At 34.9% G+C, this 20,215-nt stretch overlaps 2 protein-coding genes across 3 annotated transcripts; both read left to right on the top strand.

Moving 5' to 3' along the window:
* Positions 1-516: 516 nt before the first annotated feature.
* LOC145328852 (microsomal glutathione S-transferase 1-like) lies at positions 517-7,163 on the top strand. 2 transcript variants are annotated; one of them, XM_080172759.1, is made up of 7 exons: positions 517-624; positions 1,598-1,661; positions 2,320-2,380; positions 2,884-2,965; positions 3,098-3,132; positions 3,974-4,024; positions 7,061-7,163. In XM_080172759.1, the coding sequence occupies exons 1-7, from the start codon at positions 533-535 to the stop codon at positions 7,120-7,122; spliced, it is 447 nt and encodes a 148-aa protein (XP_080028885.1). In that variant the 5' UTR covers positions 517-532; the 3' UTR covers positions 7,123-7,163. The 2 variants fall into 2 exon arrangements, with proteins under 2 accessions (XP_080028885.1, XP_080028886.1); XM_080172760.1 differs by lacking the exon at positions 1,598-1,661 and adding an exon at positions 1,681-1,744 and having other exon boundaries at positions 521-624.
* A 5,678-nt stretch (positions 7,164-12,841) lies between these two features.
* Positions 12,842-17,827, top strand: LOC145328851 (microsomal glutathione S-transferase 1-like). The gene is made up of 7 exons (XM_080172758.1): positions 12,842-12,997; positions 13,414-13,477; positions 13,915-13,975; positions 14,975-15,056; positions 15,656-15,690; positions 16,173-16,223; positions 17,133-17,827. Exons 1-7 carry the CDS (start codon positions 12,906-12,908, stop codon positions 17,192-17,194), a joined length of 447 nt encoding a protein of 148 aa, XP_080028884.1. The 5' UTR covers positions 12,842-12,905; the 3' UTR covers positions 17,195-17,827.
* The last annotated feature ends 2,388 nt before the right edge of the window (positions 17,828-20,215 follow it).

Genomic DNA, 20,215 nt, shown 5'->3' with positions numbered 1-20,215 from the left:
ATCCTGCCGCCTCCATTTTGTGTTCGCCTCTGCCAAATATAACCATCTTTTGCTGCAGTTGCCGCATTCATCGCCCTTCTCCGCCGCTACTCCGCTATACATTGCGTACGTCGCTATACACAACACCCCCAGCCTCCATTTAATTTCTGAACAAGGGAGAGGGGAGCATGTATTGAAACGCGACGTACAGCAATAAATAGCGGAGTAGCGGCGGAGAAGGGCGATGAATGCGGCAACATAGAAGCTTAAAATCACTAAAGCAGCACAAATTGAATGGCGGGAGGATTCACTTAAAGGAGGTAAAAAATTTCAAAGGGCTTCGATCGCGATGCCACAAAAACAAAAAATGCTTAAAATTGAACAGAGAATAATAATTTCAGGTTAGATTTTCAAAAATCCAAAGTTGATTTTTCTGTGGAGAGTCCTTTTAATTGTTAATTTTTTCTGACGTCATAGTCAGACACTTTTACGAGGTTCTTTGAAGCCATACTGGAAAAATTATATTTATCGCCTTTTCAGAAAAGTGGTAAAAATGAATGTTAACACTGAGCTTTTTGGCGCGTTTGCGTTTCACGCAGGTCTCATGGCGGTCAACACGCTGACCAAGTCCTTTCTAACTGCCAGGTAATAATTGGTATAGAATATACTTGCATATTATAACAGGGGAAAAATTTTTCGTCAATTTTGGTTGCTAACGTGGACATCGTTTCTTTGTCAGTTCTATCATCCAATAGAAATTGAGGGTATGGGGTGAAGCGGGTGGATTGGGGGGTCGTTATTTTGGCCAGCTACAAGTTAACTTTCTTAGAGTACATGATAATCTGGTGTAAGATCCAAATAATAATAATTTTTCATTTAGTAAGATCATGACATTGGACTTTAAAACTTCTTTTATTCTTGTGCTTATATTTTTAAATATCGTACTAAACATAAGTGTTCAAAATTATCAACCAATAATTGCAATTTAAAGATAGGGTAACTTTGTTTATGATCGTTTATTTTTGGTTCCCTATACCCTGTTAGGCATATATCAGTGGTGTCCTAACCCTGTGGGGCTACTTATAGTTCCAATATAACCTTACCTAACCTGACTGAAAGTTATATACAATCCCCTACCCCTCATTTTGACATAAAAATAAAGGGGGGAAGGGGAGTCGATTCAAGGGAAAAGTCTGCTTGATTTTACATTACTACATATGGACTTTATTCTCCTCGACAACAACTACCTGGCCCTAGTGGTGGAGACCCTTTTCGTCTGCTAGCAAATTGCTTTCTGTTCTTTTGTAGGGACTATAGCTGTGTTTATATTTCCAACGCTATTAGCTGATTTTAAAGACACCCTGTGGGCAAAGTTACATACATAGCACATGTCCTTTCTATTCTTTAACTTTAATGTAGGTTTGTGCCGAATTCTTTTATGGCCGGATACCAGATATCTGGCTGATTTCTAATGCCGGATATCCGGTATACGCACGGATATTTGGCCAACGCCTGATATCCAGCAAATTACCGGATATCCGGTATTTAGGCGGATATTCAAAATGGCTGGATATCCGGCTAAACCGGATATCCGGAACAACAATACTTTAATGTTTAGACAAAGATTCCGCAAGGGAAACTTTATATCTCGCGAGGATGGAGCTCACAAGCCATCACTCAAGGTAATTATTCATTATTTAGACAAAGGTTCCGCAAGAAAAACTTTATCACTCGCGAGGATGGAGGATGGAAACCAGCAGTCAAGGTGAATATATGTATATATGTATATATATACATAAGTAACAGTATGTCTAAGTGTTTGTCTGTAGCGTAAGATCTCGCTAACCACTTAACCGATATGGATCTTTTCTTTACACTGAAGCTTTGCATAGGTATCTATCAAATTATCCATCTTACTATCAACATATAAATCTAAGCTTTCCAATTATCTTCTATTTAAATTTTTATCTATACAATTAGTGGCCACGCCCCTAGAGGCCTCTAGTGGCACTTTAAATATTTTTTTTAAAAAGTAATACGATACCTAGCTATGTTGCGTTCAAATCTCTGTACGTAAAATTTTACAAAAATTTTATGATTTCTCTTGGGAGGTCGGTGGTACCCTCCCCCAAAATAGTTAAAAACCTTCACGGGACCTATGATAAGCTACCCTGTTAAGGAGATCCTGATCGGTTCAGCGGTTTGCGAGATCCTTCGGTACTAACAAACAGACAAATCCTGTTACTTTATTATAAGGATTAATTTCTATCTATACAATTATATAACAATCTCACTATCTATCTAATTATCTATCAAATTCTATCTTATAATCTATCCTAGATTGGAGTTGGCATTGATGACGACGTAGAAAGAGTGAGACGTGCCCACCAGAATGATATTGGTAATTATTCTATCCTCTATAGGGTAAAATTCCTGCGGGGCTCTTTTAACCTTTACTTAACCTAACCTAGAATAAGTATCAAAACTACGTTTTAACCGTTTTTGTTTCCCAGCTTCCATATATTATGATAAATGGTTCTTAATGAATTGGTACAAAAACGTTAAAAGTCTCTTACTATAAGCTTTATCTGATAATGTTATAAAATTTTCTTTGAAGTCAATAATCTTTTGTTGTCCATTTGGAACAAATAAATTGTCAGAAAGGAGAAATGGATTGTCTCATTGCCAAACAAAATTTTGGGCCTTGTCTCAAAAATTTTGTTGTCCAAATAGAAAAAATTGTCAGTATAGACAGCGAAATATTTTTTGTTAAATTAAATTAAATTAACGTTCTCTATTATTAGAAATGTAGTAACTCTTTTTTTTTGTAAATGTTTGTTTGCATGTCTGATAATTGTTCATTTAAGGTTTGCTTTTATAAATACATTATTGTTTTTTTTATAGAAAATATCTTCCCGTTTTTGACTCTTGGACTTTTGTATTTGTTTACCAATCCAGAGGTTTCTTGTGCTCAGCTATGCTTCAGGTACCAGTTTTGTTAGCCTTGACCTGGTTTTAATCCTTTAATTTTTTTATTAATATCTGCGTAAAGCTGTCTGTAATACGATGCAATAAATAACCATTATATTTAAGAAAAGTTATATATTTTTTATTTTAGAATCTTCTCTGGAGCAAGACTTCTGCACAGTTTCGGTATGTCCTTTTACTATTAAGTAGCGCAGCTACTCTTTATAACTAAATAGGATAATGGATTTGTTATCTTAAATTGCAAATCAAACACAATAAACTTAAATAGAATTTCTTACAGAACAAGATATTTGTTTATATTTAGTCACAAATGATATAATTCCATAGTATAAGCGATCAAAGGAAACTATCCACAAACGAGAGCAAGTGATTCTAAGCAACTTCCAGCATTGATCCATATTGTTTTTTTAGGGAATATACTAGGTTTATGTTTAATATTTGGTTTGTCGACTAAAAAGTTAGGTTTCACCATGGTTTTATATAAAAATACTTTGAAAAGTAAAGCATTTTTTGGTGCAATATCATCAAATGTTTTGATGAGTTCAAACTGTTTTTAAAAGCTTTGACACAAAAGTATATTATTTTGATTAAAAATGTACATATATCAAGAAAAAGGGTTGGTAATTTGTAATAATGTAAACAGTTTAATTAAAGTACTTTTGAATTTTACAGCATTTAATGCTTTTCTGCCGTGTTATTTCATTTTGTCCTTTGAACTCAACAAAGCATTTGATGATATTGCATCAAAAAAGATTTACATTTCAAAGTTTTTTTTCATTTAAAACTATGGTAAAACTCAACATTTTAGTTGATAAACTAAATATTAAACATAAAACTAGTATATTCACTAAAAATACTATGGATCAATTAATACCAAATTGTTACCCAGGCCTTTGGCCCCTTGGGTCTAACAAAACAGGTTCTAATATTAAAATTCTTTTTTTAATATTTGCAGATAGTTGTGTAATACGATGCGATAAATAACTATTTATTATTTTATTTTCAGTGTATCTGTGGGAGATACCCCAACCCTCAAGAGCTTTGGCATTTTTCGCCGGTAAAAATATTTTTTTAGTATCGAAAACTCTTTATCCTTTACTTTGTTTGTCCGTCTTTCAATCTGTAACGCTATGTGGGAAATGTAATTTTCTCGGCAGTGAAGATTTCTATGATCGATATATGCACATAAGGATATAAAAGTTGGAAGTAATTTCAATGTTAGAGGGAGATTTGAAATCTGCATCAAATTTTAAGGATTTTTTATTAAATTAATTTTTTGTATAATTTTTTATCTAAAAGCGGAAATACAATTTAAGTTACTTAATTTTGAATTCTGTGATTGGTGGATTGAAAACTATCTGCGCTCTGATTGGAGAAGCTTAAGTGTCGTACATCATTCAACCAATTAGAGCGCAGGTAGTTTCCAATCCACCTAACCTATTGGTCAAAATTTATGAACTTAAATTGTATTTCCTCTTTTAGATAAAGAATTATACAAAAAACGAATTTTATAAAAAAAATTCTTAGAATTTAATGCAGATTTCAAATCTTCCCCTAACATTAAAATTCTTTCCAACTTATACACATATCTTAATATGCACATCTAGTCTATACATTATTTTTTCCGTCTGACTGTCGGGTCATGATTCAAAAGTCATAAAACAGCTTGCCAGATAACTGACCGGAACCGGATACCCGGCATTAGAAATTCCCCGAATATCTGATATCCGGCCACAAAAGTATCCGGTCCAACCCTATTATCGGTTATCAGAATATAGCAGGCCTCAGGAACTTGGGCGGCTTCGCCATCTTGTCCAAGGCAGGGACCAAACTTATGCTACGCACTTGTCCACAGACCCATCTGCTTTGTTACCACTGTTCTTGGCTAGCAAACCTAAATAGTATATGTTAGCCTTCTCTTGTTGTGACATGGTGTCCCATGTCCGCCTATAATATATGTTTCTCTAAACTTGTGGTTTTAAACTCTAAATTTTCCTGTTTTTTTAATAAATTTCAATATGTGCTTAAGACTCAAGGTATGGAAGTCTTTGGTCCAGATGGTGTTGTTACCAAATAGCTCCAGCCTGAGCTTGTTGTATCTGGGGCAGTAGCCGATGAGGTGTTCGTTGGTTTCCTCATGGAATCCACACTGTTGACAGCCTGGGTTGTCTGCCAGGTTCATTCTAAATAAGTGTTTATTAGTGTTAGCATGGCCAGTCAGGATCTGGCATGCATACATGACATAGGTCCTGTTTTTGTTCTGGATGAGTTTCCAGACATTGTTTCTGGCTTCTTTCAGAAACATTCGTATTTGTCTGCAGAATCTTGGGTCAGCAGGACTCATCCACTTCTGTTGATGAGCCCTGTCGGCCCATTCTTTGATTATACCATTGATGTATGATGTAGGAATGGGTGCATGTGGTTCTGGATAGATTACCTGTTTGTTGTTCATTGCGGAGCCAAGCTTGGCGAGGCGGTCCACAATTTCATTACCTTTGTGACCTACATGTGCTGGAATCCAGATAAGTTCCACCATATTTTTCTTACCTAATCTGTTTAGTGCCTGTTTGGCTCTCGCCACGCAGGTGCTGTCCACTATATACTTACTTGCAGCTTTGATAGCTGCCTGGCTGTCAATATGTACTTTAATATTTTTACCTATGGGGTTGATTTCTAGTAGATGTTGTGCCGCAGCTTCCATTGCCAGGATTTCCGCTTGGAACACTGTGGCAATCTTACCTAGGTGCCTGTATCCCTGTTGTTTGATATTGATACCTTTGGTTGTGTAGCCAAAACCACTACCTGATTTGGTTTTTGACCCGTCTGTGTAGACATGAATGGTGCTGTCATTTGATGGAGTGAGCTTAAACTGATATTTGTTCAGCTCATCTTTTGTTTTTATGATACTAATAAAATTACACTCACCCCTTTGCTTGTTGATGAGCTTGTCTGTTGGCAGTGATAGTTCTGGGAGTTCTTTTGCCAATTTTAGAACTCTGTTGGTGTGGTTTTCAGGTTTTGTGACCTCTTCTTCCTTGTGTGACCAGTTACCATTCCTCGTAACTTTTCAGTGATAGAGCCTTAATATGAATTTCTATAGGATGTAGATCTAAAATAATTTCCATGGCCTGTGTGGCTGTGGTTTTCATTGCATTAAGAGAGGCAAGGCACCCCCTGCGCTGGACCTTTTCTAGTTTTTTAATGTGTGTGGTTTTGTAGGCACTGTTTAGCCAAACTAGACATCCATATGTAAGGATGGGTCTGACTAGACTAGTGTACATCCACCTACACACTTTGGGTCTTAGCCCCCAATTTTTCCCAAGCATTTTACGACATTGGTTCATAACAATGTTGGCTCTCCTGGTGATGTTATCTACATGTTTGGTCCAGGTGAGTTTGGAGTCTAGAGTGATCCCCAAGTACTTAAAGGTTTTAACAACTTCGACTAACTCACCATTTACCTTGACTATGGGGTTTCTGATGTTGCGTTTGCGGGTGAAAACCATGATTTTGGTTTTTGAGGCCACAGTCTTTGGCCCAGGTTTCCATTACCTTTGCATCCTGGTTTAGGCGATCCTCTATGGTTGATATATCTATACCTGTGACTAAGTCCACTAAGTCATCGGCAAAGGCATTTATCATGCTGGGGTGTACATCTGGGAACCTATCTAAGAGGTCATCTGGTTCTAAGTTCCAGAAGATGATGGACATAATGCCACCTTGTGGTGTCCCCCTGGTGGGGATCTTTGTGACACACTCACCGTTTAGCGTGGCTTCGGCTATTCTGTTGGTGAGCAGGTGTTCTGACCATTTTATAATAGCTGGATCTATACCTTTCCTTACCAAGTTGTTGATAATGCTGCTTATGATGGCTTTAGAGAATGCTGCAACAATGTCTAAAAAGAGGGCACCTGTGATCTCTTTCTTTTCGAGTGATTTTTCAACCTTGTGTACTAACCTATGGAGAGCATCTTCTGTAGATATACTTGCCCTGTAGCTGAACAAGTTCTTATGAAGCATCATTTTAATGTCCATTGCCTTATCCCTTAAGATCCCTTGGAAGACCTGAATTGTTAATCTTGAATTCTTTTAGGCATTGGAGTGAATTTTTACATGGGCTACAAGGTTCTCTGCCATTTTGCTGGAAGTATTTAAATTCAACAACAGAGGATGCTGCCAAATATACAACTAGCAAAGTACAATCACTGTGTTTATGACAGTAGATTGTTAAATTGACAGTAGATTGTCAAAGTTACAGTAGATTGTCAAAGTGACAGTAGATTGTCAAAATGACAGTAAATTGTTACATTGACAGTAGATTGTTAAATTGACAGTAAATTGTCAAATGGAAAGTAGATTATTATATTGACAACAGATTGTTATATTTACAGTAGATTGTTAAATTGACATTGATTGTTAAATTGACACTAGATTGTTAAAATGACAGTAGATTGTTAAATTAACAGTAGATTGTTAAATTGACAGTAGATTGTTAAATTGACAGTAGATTGTTAAAAAATACAATAATTGTCAGATGACAGTAACATTTTAAAGGGGGACGTAACTGAAGCTTTTTTGATGCAGGGGGGGGGTTTTCTCAGGAACCACTTGATGAACCGTGTAAATTTTTTGGACTTAAGCTTTTATGGGTATGAACATCTTATGGTTTCAAAGTCAACCCCCTACCCCCACCTCCTAGCCCCACGGGGCTCAAAAACTAGTAAAAATGAACCTAACCTTAATTTTCTCAGAAACCATTTGACCAATAGGGATGATTTCTTGAACCTAAGCTTTAATGGTTATTACCTAAATTTTGGTTTAGAAGTCACCCCCCTGCCCACAACTCCTAGCCCTCCGGGGCTCCTAAAAACCCTAAAAATGAACCTAACCTTAATTTTCTCAGAAACCATTCGACTAATAGAGATGATTTCTTAAACTTAAGCTTTTATGGTTATAACCAAACTTCTAGTTTAAAAGTTACTCTCATGCCGCCAACCCCTAGCCCTCCAGGGCTCAAAAAACCCTAAAAATGAACCTAACCTTAATTTGCTCAGAAACCATTCGACCAATATAGATGATTTCTTGAACCTAAGCTTTAATGGTTATTACCTAAATTTTGGTTTAGAAGTCACCCCCCTGCCCCCAACTCCTAGCCCTCCGGGGCTCCTAAAAACCCTAAAAATGAACCTAACCTTAATTTTCTCAGAAACCATTCGACTAATAGAGATGATTTCTTAAACTCAAACTTTTATAGTAATAAACTAAATTTTGGTTTAGAATTCACCCCCCTGCCGCCAACCCCTATCCCTCCGGGGCTCCAAAAAACCCTAAAAATTGACCTAACCTTTATTTTCTCAGAAACCATTTGAACAATATAGATGATTTCTTAAACTTAAGCTTTTATGGTTTTAAACTAACTTCTATTTTAGAAGTTACTCCCCTGCCGCCAACCCCTAGCCCTCCGGGGCTCCAAAAAACCCTAAAAATGAACCTAACCTTTATTATCTCAGAAACCATTTGACCAATAGAGATTATTTTTTAAACTTAAGCTTTTATGGTTATAAACTAACTTTTAGTTTAGAAGTTACTCCCCTGCCGCCAATCCCTAGCCCTCCAGGGCTCAAAAAAAAAACCTAAAAAGTGAAGCTAACCTTAATTTTCTCAGAAACCATTCGACCAATAGAGATGATGTCTTAAACCTAAGCTTTAATGGTTATAAACTAAATTTTGGTTTATAAGTCACCCCCCTGCCGCCAACTCCTAGCGCTCCGGGGCTCCAAAAAACCCTAAAAATGAACCTAACCTTTATTTTCTCAGAAACCATTTGACCAATAAAGATGATTTCTTAAACTTAAGCTTTTATGCTTTTAATCTAACTTCTAGTTTTGTAGTTACCCCCCTGCCGCCAACCACTAGGCCTCCCGGGCTCAAAAAACCCCAAAAATAAACCTAACGTTAATTTGCTCAGAAACCATTTAATCAATAAAGATGATTTCTTAAACTTAAGCTTTTATGCTTATAAACTAACTTTTAGTATAAAAGTCACCCCCCCCCCCCCTGCCGCCAACCCCTAGCCCTCCAGGGCTCAAAAAACCCTAAAAATTGACCTAACCTTATTTTTTTCAGAAACTATTTAATCAAGAGAGATGATTTCTTAAACTTAAGCTTTTATGCTTATAAACTAACTTATAGTTTAGAAGTCACTCCCCTGCCGCAAACCCCTAGCCCTCCGGGGCTCAAATAACCCTACAAATGAACCTAACCTTAATTTTCTCAGAAACTATTTGATCAATAGAGATGATTTCTTATACTTAATCTATTATGCTTATAACCTTACTTTTAGTTTAGAAGTCACCTCCCTGCCGCAAACCCCTAGCCCTCAGAGGCTCAAAAAACCTTTAGAAATGAAACTAACCTTAATTTTAAAAATCAGCATGTTTTAAATGGGCATTTGGACTTTCTGTTAATAATTATATAGAGTAGCTACGTTTTTAAAATTGTACCTAAATGATATAGAAATTATCATGCAAAGTTGAAAATCAATAGGACAATTATAATATGTCTAAAATAACGAAAAAAAGCTAACCCTCACAGACCAAACCTTGTAAAAGAAAAGCTTTGCTTTAGCAAAATTTTTAATTAAAAAAGTATAGAGTCCCAACTCTTTTCCCATAACAGATGAAGTCCAAAATATCTTCTAAACTGAAATTTAATTTATAAGCATAAAAGCTTAAGTTTAAGAAATCATATCTATTGATCAAATGGTTTCTGAGAAAATTAAGGTTAGGTTCATTTTTAGGTTTTTTTGAGCCCTGGAGGGCTAGGAATTGGCGGCAGGGAGGTGACAACTAAACTAGAAGTTAATTTATTAGCATTATAGCTTAAGTTTAAGCAATTATCTCTATTGATCAAATGGTTTCTGAGAAAATTAAGATTAGGTTCATTTTAGGGTTTTTTGAGCCCCATAGGGCTAGGGGTTGGAGGCAGGCTGGTGACTTCTTAACTGTAAGTTAGTTTATAAGCATAAAAGTTTTAGTTTAAGAAATCATCTCTATTGGTCAAATGGTTTCTGAGAAAATAAAGGTTGATCCCCGGAGGGCTAGGGGTTTGCGGCAGGGGGGGGGGGGTGACTTCTAAACCAAAAGTTAGGTTATAACCATAAAAGCTTAAGTTTGAAAAATCATCTCTATTGATCAAATGGTTTCTGAGAAATTTAAGGTTAGGTTCATTTGTAGGGTTTTTTTTGGAGCCCCGGAGGGCTAGGGGTTGGCGGCAGTGGGGTGACTTATAAACTAGAAGTTAGTTTATTAGCATTATAGATTAAGTTTAAGCAATTATCTCTATTGATCAAATGGTTTCTGAGAAAATTAAGGTTAGGTTCATTTTAGGGTTTTTTGGAGCCCCGGAGGGCTAGTGGTTGGAGGCAGGGGAGTGACTTCTAAACTATAAATAGTTTATAAGAAGCTTAAGTTTAAGAAATCATCTCTATTGAACAAATAGTTTCTGAGAAAATAAAGGTTAGGTTCATTTATGTTTTTTTTTGATCCCCGGAGGGCTAGGGGTTGGCAGCAGGGGGGTAACTTCTAAACCAAAATTTATTTTATAACCATAAAAGCTTAAGTTTAAGAAATCATCTCTATTGGTCGAATGGTTTCTGAGAAAATTAAGGTTAGGTTCATTTTTAGGGTTTTTTGGAGCCCCGGAGGGCTAGGGGTTGGCGGCAGGGGGGTGACTTCTAGACCAAAAGCTAGTTTATAACCATAAAAGCTTAAGTTAAAGAAATCATCTCTATTGGTCGAATGGTTTCTGAGAAAATTAAGGTTAGATTCATTTTTAGGTATTTTTTTGAGCCCTGGAGGGCTAGGGGTTGGCGGCAGGGGAGTAACTTCTAGACTAGAAGTTAGTTTATAACCATAAAAGCTTAAGTTTAAGAAATAATCTCTATTGGTCAAATGGTTTCTGAGATTATGGTTAGGTTCATTTTTAGGGTTTTTTGGAGCCCCGGAGGGCTAGGGGTTGGCGGCAGGGGAGTAACTTCTAAAATAGAAGTTAGTTTAAAACCATAAAAGCTTAAGTTTAAGAAATCATCTCTATTGTTCAAATGGTTTCTGAGAAAATAAAGGTTAGGTTCATTTTTAGGGTTTTTTGGAGCCCCGGAGGGCTAGGGGTTGGCGGCAGGGGGGTGACTTCTAAACCAAAATTTAGTTTAATACTATAAAAGTTTGAGTTTAAGAAATCATCTCTATTAGTCGAATGGTTTCTAAGAAAATTAAGGTTAGGTTCATTTTTAGGGTTTTTAGGAGCCCCAGAGGGCTAGGAGTTGGGGGCAGGGGGGTGACTTCTAAACCAAAATTTAGGTAATAACCATTAAAGCTCAGGTTCAAGAAATCATCCCTATTGGTCAAATGGTTTCTGAGAAAATTAAGGTTAGGTTCATTTTTAGGGTTTTTTGAGCCCCGGAGGGCTAGGGGTTGGCGGCATGAGAGTAACTTTTAAACTAGAAGTTAGGTTATAACCATAAAAGCTTAAGTTTAAGAAATCATCTCTATTAGTCGAATGGTTTCTGAGAAAATTAAGGTTAGGTTCATTTTTAGGGTTTTTAGGAGCCCCGGAGGGCTAAGAGTTGGGGGCAGGGGGGTGACTTCTAAACCAAAATTTAGGTAAAAACCATTAAAGCTCAGGTTCAAGAAATCATCCCTATTGGTCAAATGGTTTCTGAGAAAATTAAGGTTAGGTTCATTTTTAGGGGGTTTTTGAGCCCTGTGGGGCTAGGGGGTGGGGGTAGGGGGTTGACTTTGAAACCATAAGATGTTCATACCCATAAAAGCTTAAGTCCAAAAAATTTACACGGTTCATCAAGTGGTTCCTGAGAAAACCCCCCCCCTGCATCAAAAAAGCTTCAGTTACGTCCCCCTTTACAGTAGATTTTTATATTGACAGTTGATTTTTAAATTGACAGTAGATTGTTAAAGTGACAGTAGATTGTTAAATTGACAGCAGATTGTTAAATTGACAGCAGATTGTTAAATTGACAGCAGATTGTTAAATTGACAGCAGATTGTTAAATTGACAGTATATTGTCAAAATGACAGTAGATTGTTATATTGACAGTAGATTGTCAAATTGACATTGATTTTTATATTGACAGTAGATTATCAAAATGACAGTAGATTGTTTAATTGACGTAGATTGTCAAATTGACAGTAGATTGTTAAATTGACAGTAGATTGTTAAATTAACAATAGATTGTCAAAGTGCTAGTAGATTGTTATATTGACAGTAAATTGTCAAATTGACAGTTACAAAACCTTACTGACAAAAACACAGTATAAATAACTTTGCTAGTTGTAAATTTTCAATGTGCCCCAACCTAACTTATGTTTTAAAATGTGCCTTAAAATACCAATTTTATAATAATTGATTTTTTATATGTATTACTAACATTAAACATAAAATACCTAGGGTAAATCATATTCAAGGATAAAACAGCTTTAAAAAAGAAAATTTAGCCTTAAATTTTCCAAAAAGAAACCAATACATTTTGTTTCAATAACAATAATTTTTGATTGGCAGAAAAGGCTAAATATATTATACTTGTTGCCATATTTCTTGTTAATTTTTTTCTTGTTTTTTTTTCTTTCAAGTTTGAAAGGAACAAGATATAAGACAATGGACGATAAATGGACATACATCCCTAATTATGACAAACTAATTTACCTCTTCTGGTAATTAAATTATTGGTCCAAAAGTGTAGAACCAGCCAAGTAGAATTCAATAAAAGTAACCAATTTTTTATCTAACTTATGAGATAAAGTGGTCAACAACTTTGGGTACCAGTGTAATTTACAGTCCAATGTTCCATGGAAATTACATACATATATTTTATTATATCTTTATCTTAAAGCAGTCAAATAATAGTTTACATTTTCAGAGTAAAAATGAACGTAGACTCGGAGTTATTCGGATGCTTTGCTTTTCACGCAGGCCTTATGACCATCAAAACACTGGCTATGGCTGGCTGGACAGTTAGGTAGATAGAAGGATAGATAATGCTAGTAGGGGGAATGGTTTGGCTCTAAGTCAGGCGTATTTCAAAGTTAAAACGTAATAAAAATTGGACAGATAAAAATGTATTATAGATAGGTAGATGGATGGATAGATAGACAGGTTAATTCACAAAAAGATGGAAAATTATATAGGTTAGTAATTAGATAGGTGTATAGATGGATAAGTTAACAGAACCAGACTGACCAATCAAGTTAAAGAATAGACCTATATGTTTTTGAGGATCTGTTGTAAAACTTTAGCAGTCTTTCTTAAAAAGCAGCCGAAAAATATATAGTGTTTCTCTCTAATAGAAATCACCCAACCTCTTAAAACAAAAAATAAAACACACAACCTCTCATCTCAAAAATCGAATAAATTTATTTGATTAAATTTTTAAAGATGGAGAATGAAGAAAAGGAACCCTATTTCAAGAGAGGATGCAGCTCTGAGAAAGGCCGATAAGGTATAATTAAGCCATACCACCAATTATTACAAACTCAATCCCCTTCGCCCTTTTTTTTAAAAATAAAATGAAAATAAAAGGGGTAGGACACCACATTCTTTCATTTGTCAGCTTAATACTTGAAATCTTTATTTGGTTTTACAAACTAGCAATTCTATGTACGTACAGTACATCAACTTATCATACATTGTCTTATCCGGATGAAGACACCTGACCAATAAGTAATCTTCATTTAAATTTGGACTAATAATTATAATTATTTCTGAAGCTTTTTATAGTGCCTATAAAAAAATAACGTCAGACTGGCCTGCCATTGGTTGATTAAAATGTATACTAGCCGGCCATTGTTAGTTTAGTCTGTGTATTGGCCTATCATTGGTCATTTGTATTGTATGACGTCATTTTTATAAGCACTATAAAGAGCTTTTTATTTGTAGATAGGAAACAATCAAGATGAAGATGTGGAGAGGATAAGAAGGGCCCATCAAAATGATATTGGTATGAAAGAATTGTCCTATTAAGTTAAAACTTTAATAGTTATTTCTCGCATCGTATTATAAACGGCTTTCCGTGGATATAGAATGTACGTACAATAAGATATATAAGTTTTCCGGAATTTTAAAGTTAGAGGATTTTTTTTTATAAAATTCGTTTTTTCTATAATTCTTTATCTAAAAGCGGAAATGCAATTTAAGTTAATTAATTTTGGCATCTGTGATTGGTGGATTTAAAAAATCTGCGCTCTGATTAGATGGCGTACATCATTCAACCAATTAGAGCGCAGGTAGTTTAAAATCCACCTATCCTATTGGTCAAAATTAATTAACTTTGCATTTCCGCTTTTAGATAAAAAATTAATTAACTTTGCATTTCCGCTTTTAGATAAAGAATTATACAAAAAACGAATTTTATAAAAAACCCTTAAAATTTGATGCAGATTTCAAATCTCCCCCTAACATTAAAATTCCGGAAAACTTATAATCTTAATGTACAATTATGAGATTAAAACTAGTTTTTTTAGCCCCGAGGTGCCGAAGGCACCGGCTAAAAAAACTGGTTTTAATCTTATGATTGTACATTTTTATATTCGTAGAAAGTCGGATATAATATGATGCTAGACATAGTTTTTTCGTATGGATGAGAACCGGTTCCTATCCACCGGATTCGAATAAATACGAGAAAGCATTTAAATTTTGCAATTTCACTTTTAGAAACAGCTTATAGTGTCCAATAAATAATGACGTCATACAATACAAATGACCAATGATAGGCCAGTATACAATTTACTATTGGTTCATTGCAATGTATACTGTCCTATCATTGGTCATTTGTATTGTATGACGGCCTTTTTTATTGGACATTATACGCTGTTTCTAACTTTAACTGAAAATGAACCATAAGCTATGCTGCTATATAACATTCTTGATAATTCTTTATGATTGATTAGACTTTGGGGACTAGTTAAATGAGAACAGCATTTAATTTTTCTATTTTTAGAGAATATCTTCCCCTTCCTGTCTCTGGGCTTATTGTACCTGTTTACCAACCCCGCTCTGGGTACTGCCAAGATGCTTTTCAGGTACCAGAGCTGGATCTTTAAATCATTTTAGTTGTCAGCCAGATCGGGGTGAGCCAACTTTCCACCAATGAGAGCACAGCATTTTATGAAATGCTGCGCTGTGACTGGCTAAAATTTGGCTCACCCCGATCTGGCTCACCACTAAAATGATTTAAAGATCCAGCTCAGTTTTCATACATTTTTTTGGCGAGTGGGAACAAACCCTTAATTTGAAAATATCTAATTTAAGAATGCTTAAGTTTATAAATGTCTAAAGCAACAAAACAACTAATTTAAAAATATCCAATTAAAAAAAGCCTAATTTAAAAATACCTAATTTTAAAAAAGGCTAATGTGACAAAACACCTAACTTTATAAATGCCTAACTTTTTACTCCTTTTTTTTGTGTGTGAGCTATCTTTGTATGTCTTTGTGTTTTGTTAGCCCGGGACTTGTGCCCCTAGGGGAGAAAAAATGACTATATTATTATCACGCTTGATCGAGGATTTAAGGCTATTCTAAAGTTGGTAATTGAACAACTTTAATTTATTGATTTGTGATTTCTTTGATTTTCTTTATGGATTTTATTGATACATATATTGAACAATTTATTTTTTAAGGATTTTTTCAGCAGCTAGAATTGTACACACGTTGGGTAAGTTTTTTTTTAAATGGATGGTTTTTTTACAATAATAATAAAGATTCTTTATGACTACTTACTGACTAAGGTACTTTATTAACATTTTACCTTTATTTACCTTTTGAAAAACCTTTGCAACTACCAAAAAAAAATATGTAACTTCCTCATGAAAGGACATACATACATATACCCAGAGGACAAGGGAATGATATTCTGACAAACAATATTAATGGAATATTTCCCCACAACCCCCTTTCCCTTTTCTTCCCCTTCTTACCCACCCCTCTTCAGTTAAATGAAACACTTTAAAAGTTTTAAAAGGTTTCGTGATTTTTGTGTGTGAAACTTTAAAAGGTTTCGTGATTTTTTGTAGAATTTATTGTTAGAAAAGATACCCCTGACATATACCAAAGACTGACACGACGTAAAGAAAGACATCCGGCTACTTTGACATATAAAATTTTGACGTAGAATCATTTAATGGATGATATTTTTAGCGTATGTGAATGAAGTGCCCCAGCCTACACGAGGCCTAGCCTTCTTTGCAGGTATTATTATAAACTAGTGGCTCTAGGGATCTAAAGGAATGGGACAATGGTCCATAAGTTGTTGTACAACCCCAATGATGATACAAAAATAACCCATTACTTATATTACAATTGGTGGTTGAAACATTTCGACACTCAACTTAATGAGCCATCCAATCAAAATTCAACGAAATTCCCCAAAGTTGTTCAGCCAAAAAAAAAATAAGAAAACATTGTCATAAAACTTTGAGGACCAGTGTTATAAACAGCCCAATGTCCCCTCCCTCACTAGGCTAAGTCCCTAGAAACACTTCACTTTACATTTCTGCTTTCAAAAAAAATATTTGAGGGGTTCATATTAGCAAGATAAATTGACGACATATTTTTAACTGTCTATATATTATGAAACAATTAAAACATTATGAAATAATCACAAGTATCTAAAGGGATAAGACAATAAGCGATAAATTGATGTACATTGTACAACATCCCCGATGATACACAAAATTACCCCTTCTGTAGATTAAAATTAGTTATTGAAACATTTGAACACTCAACTTAATGAACCATCCAATCAAAATTCAACGAAAGTCCCCAAAAGTTGCAAAGCCATCGAATAAGAAAACGCTATAATAAAACTTTGGGGACTTGTGTAATAAACAGCCGATTGTCCCCCCCCTCTCTCTCTCTCTCTCTCTCTCTCTTATTCTTTCTCTCTCTCTCTCTCTCTCTCTCTCTCTCTTACTCTTTCTCTCTCTCTCTCTCTTTCTCTCTCTCTTTCTCTCTCTCTCTCTCTCTCTCTCTCTCTCTCTCTCTCTCTCTCTCTCTCTCTCTCTCTCTCTCTCTCTCTCTCTCTCTCTCTCTCTCTCTCTCTCTCTCTCTTTCTCTCTCTCTCTCTCTCTCTTTCTCTCTAAATAATCGTATTTATAGGTATGGGAGTGAACATGTATCTCGGATATAGCATCATCTCTCACTTTGCTGCTAGCTGGTAACCACAGGCACAGACAAACAACAAACACACAGACCGGATGATTTGTGGATTAACTTTGCTACAAAAAATGATCTTTTCAACTAAACTTAGATAACAAATAATTTCTAGTACCCCAATAGTCCAAGCTTTTTCATTTAGGGGAAGGTGGTAAAAATTCAAATTCAAAATTTTGGTTGCGCCTTTTTTTGGGGGGAGGGGGTAATCTTTATATCATATAGGCAAGGAAGTCTAAGCTTTTTTGGGGGGGAGGGAAAGGGGTAATCACCCCTTTATCCCCCCATTCCATTAGACGTCATTGCCAATAGTGTTATTAAAAAGAATATACCATTGTTTTAAATTCTGTAATTCATAATGATCTATTTTGTATTCAAATATTGCGTCAAAACCGACTTTTTTCCGCTGGATTTAAACCGGTTTTCAGCCAAAACTGAAAAATCATGTATATTAGTGTATTACAGACAATTTTCCATGAATACTAAAATAACAACCATTAAAATATTCAAGTTTATAATTATTCATTTTAATATCCGCGGAAAGCAGTCTATATTATTATTATTAGTATTATTTAATCTACCTCTTGTATTAAGCAATAGATGTACTATCAAAATAAATAAAGATTACTTTTAAAGTTTTATAGTATATATATTTTATAAATCATAAGATCTTCTAAACAGCTAGCCACCAAATATAAAAGTAACAGGGTGTTCGTGTGTCTATCTGGCTGTATGTGCGAGTGTAACCACTGAACCGTTATGGTTCTCCTTTAAAATGAATCTCCTTATAGGTCTAGGAAGCAGGTACTTTCACCATCCTATGAGAAATCGCCCCTAGAAAAATCTCTCACCGCAAAAATAAATTCTTCTTTAAAAATCTTTAATATAAAGAACAGATCTATAGTATAGATGTATATACAGACATCTACCTCCTTTCCTTTTTCAAAGACCTCTTTTGTCTGCTTCTAAATTATTTTCTGCTACTTGGCCCTGTTGATATAAGCGACACGACACCATATTGGTTGATTTTCAATGACCCAATAGAAAGATTGTGCAAGGCCGTTGTAATTAACACTTTCTCCTTCTAGTGTTTTACTCTAATATATAAACTTAAACGCTCCTAGAGGCCTCTAGGGGCGTAACCGCTAGTATATATTTCTAGAGGTAGTACTCTGCTAAAAATCCTCGTGAAACAGCAAATTTGTATTCCAAACAGGATTTGTTCGCATATGTGTGGTTAAACAAGGATGACAACATCCATAAAAGCGAAGCTCTAAAACAGTTGGACAAACGGACATTAACACATGTAGAGTCTGAGTGTCAGAACTGAAAAATCAGAATATAAATGAACAAAAGTAGAAACAAAATTGTTAGTAAATTTGGTCAAAAACTGCTTAAATACAGGATGATTTTTAAGGACATACTAACACTTTTTGGGTTTGATTATAGAGTTGCTTCGCGTATAACATTGTACTTTGTTGTCCCAGGAATTGTTATTCCAAAAATCAGAAAAATCGGATAATTTTATCTCATAAAAAATTGTAATTAAAAAAGTTAAAAATCAACATGTTTAATATGGACGTACGGATATTCTGGTAACGATTATAGAGTTGCTCCGCTTTCTAAACGGTACCTAACTACCACAAGAATCATTATGCAAAGTTTTAAATCGATAGGACAATTATAACAGTTCGTAAGTTATTAAAGGTGCCACCAACTCAAAACAGTTAAGAAAAAGACGAAAAAATATAAACATTTTGAATTATAGAGTAGGCTCGCAAGTGAAACAAGAATAACAACATTCCATACTTAGCGAAGCACAAATATTGTCTTAAAACTATCATAAAAAATTCGGGAATAGTCCCTTTCGTGGTAACGCACCTTAAGAAGCGATTCTTTGTATTTTTCACAGTAGCTTTTCTCCTATTTCTAGCCCCTGCGGTAGGCTTTAACCCTGCGGGGCCATTTGCCTAACCCCGTGGGGCAATCACCTAATCCAATATAATATTATAACCTAACCCAACCTAAAATAAACTATAAAAAATCCATTTTAAAAATACGACAAATCGCTCCTTAAGGGGCGTTGCCACGAAAGGGACAATTCCCAAAAATTCTCCTGCATATAAACCCCGAACAAACATATTATGCAAATCTGAATTTTCAAAATAGCAGCTTTATTATTCATTTAGGATGATTTTACAATAAATATGAAATGTAGATGCCTCTTTTGGTTACAAAATTCCACTGTTATTTTTTGATTAATCAGCACCAATAAAGCACAAGATCTCAAAAACAGCATTTGGGGGTAATACTGGTGAACAAATATATTATGCAAATCCAAAACAAAGCAACAAAAAAAGGTTTTTTGGCACTTTTCTCCTCTTTTAAAGATTGATTATGATAAAATAATATTTTTTTAAGGGATTTATGCATTAATTATTATGAAATATAGCATAAGGTAGAAATTAATGATTTTTCTAAATAAGAAATGATTGAAAAAAATAAATTCGATCCCTATCACTTTAGAGGACAGCTGCTGACCCCCAGTCTTATGGATGAACCTAAATACATGTTAAAGATAAAAATTACCCTGAAAATTATACAAAAATGTTTTTTTATGTGGTAAAAAAATTCATTTTAAAATCTTGATTTTGAGGATGATGACCTTTCAGATGCTCCTGTTGGTGGTGATGGTGAGCCAAATGTTACCTAAGTACATGCCCATTACAACAACTTGTCTATTAACCTATGTACCATTTTTTGTAGTCATAGCAGCCTCCAATGGAGCCTTCCGACAAGAAATATAACCATCTTCTAAAAACTACAGTATTCACCTTATGAATTGAAGTAAATAAAATTGCAATTCTTTTCTTTTTTAATAATGCTGGGCTGGAGGATGCTATAACTATAAAAATTGGATCATAGTTTAATATATAAGTTGTCATCATGGACATGCACTTTGATAACATTTGGCTCACCATCACCACCAATAGGGGCATCTTAAAGGTCATCATCCTCAAAATCAAGAT

This window comes from Acartia tonsa, chromosome 9, assembly GCF_053477335.1.
Source record: "Acartia tonsa isolate MP-2025a chromosome 9, ASM5347733v1, whole genome shotgun sequence".
Lineage (NCBI taxonomy): Eukaryota > Metazoa > Arthropoda > Copepoda > Calanoida > Acartiidae > Acartia > Acartia tonsa.
This window is presented reverse-complemented; position numbering and strand designations above follow the sequence as displayed.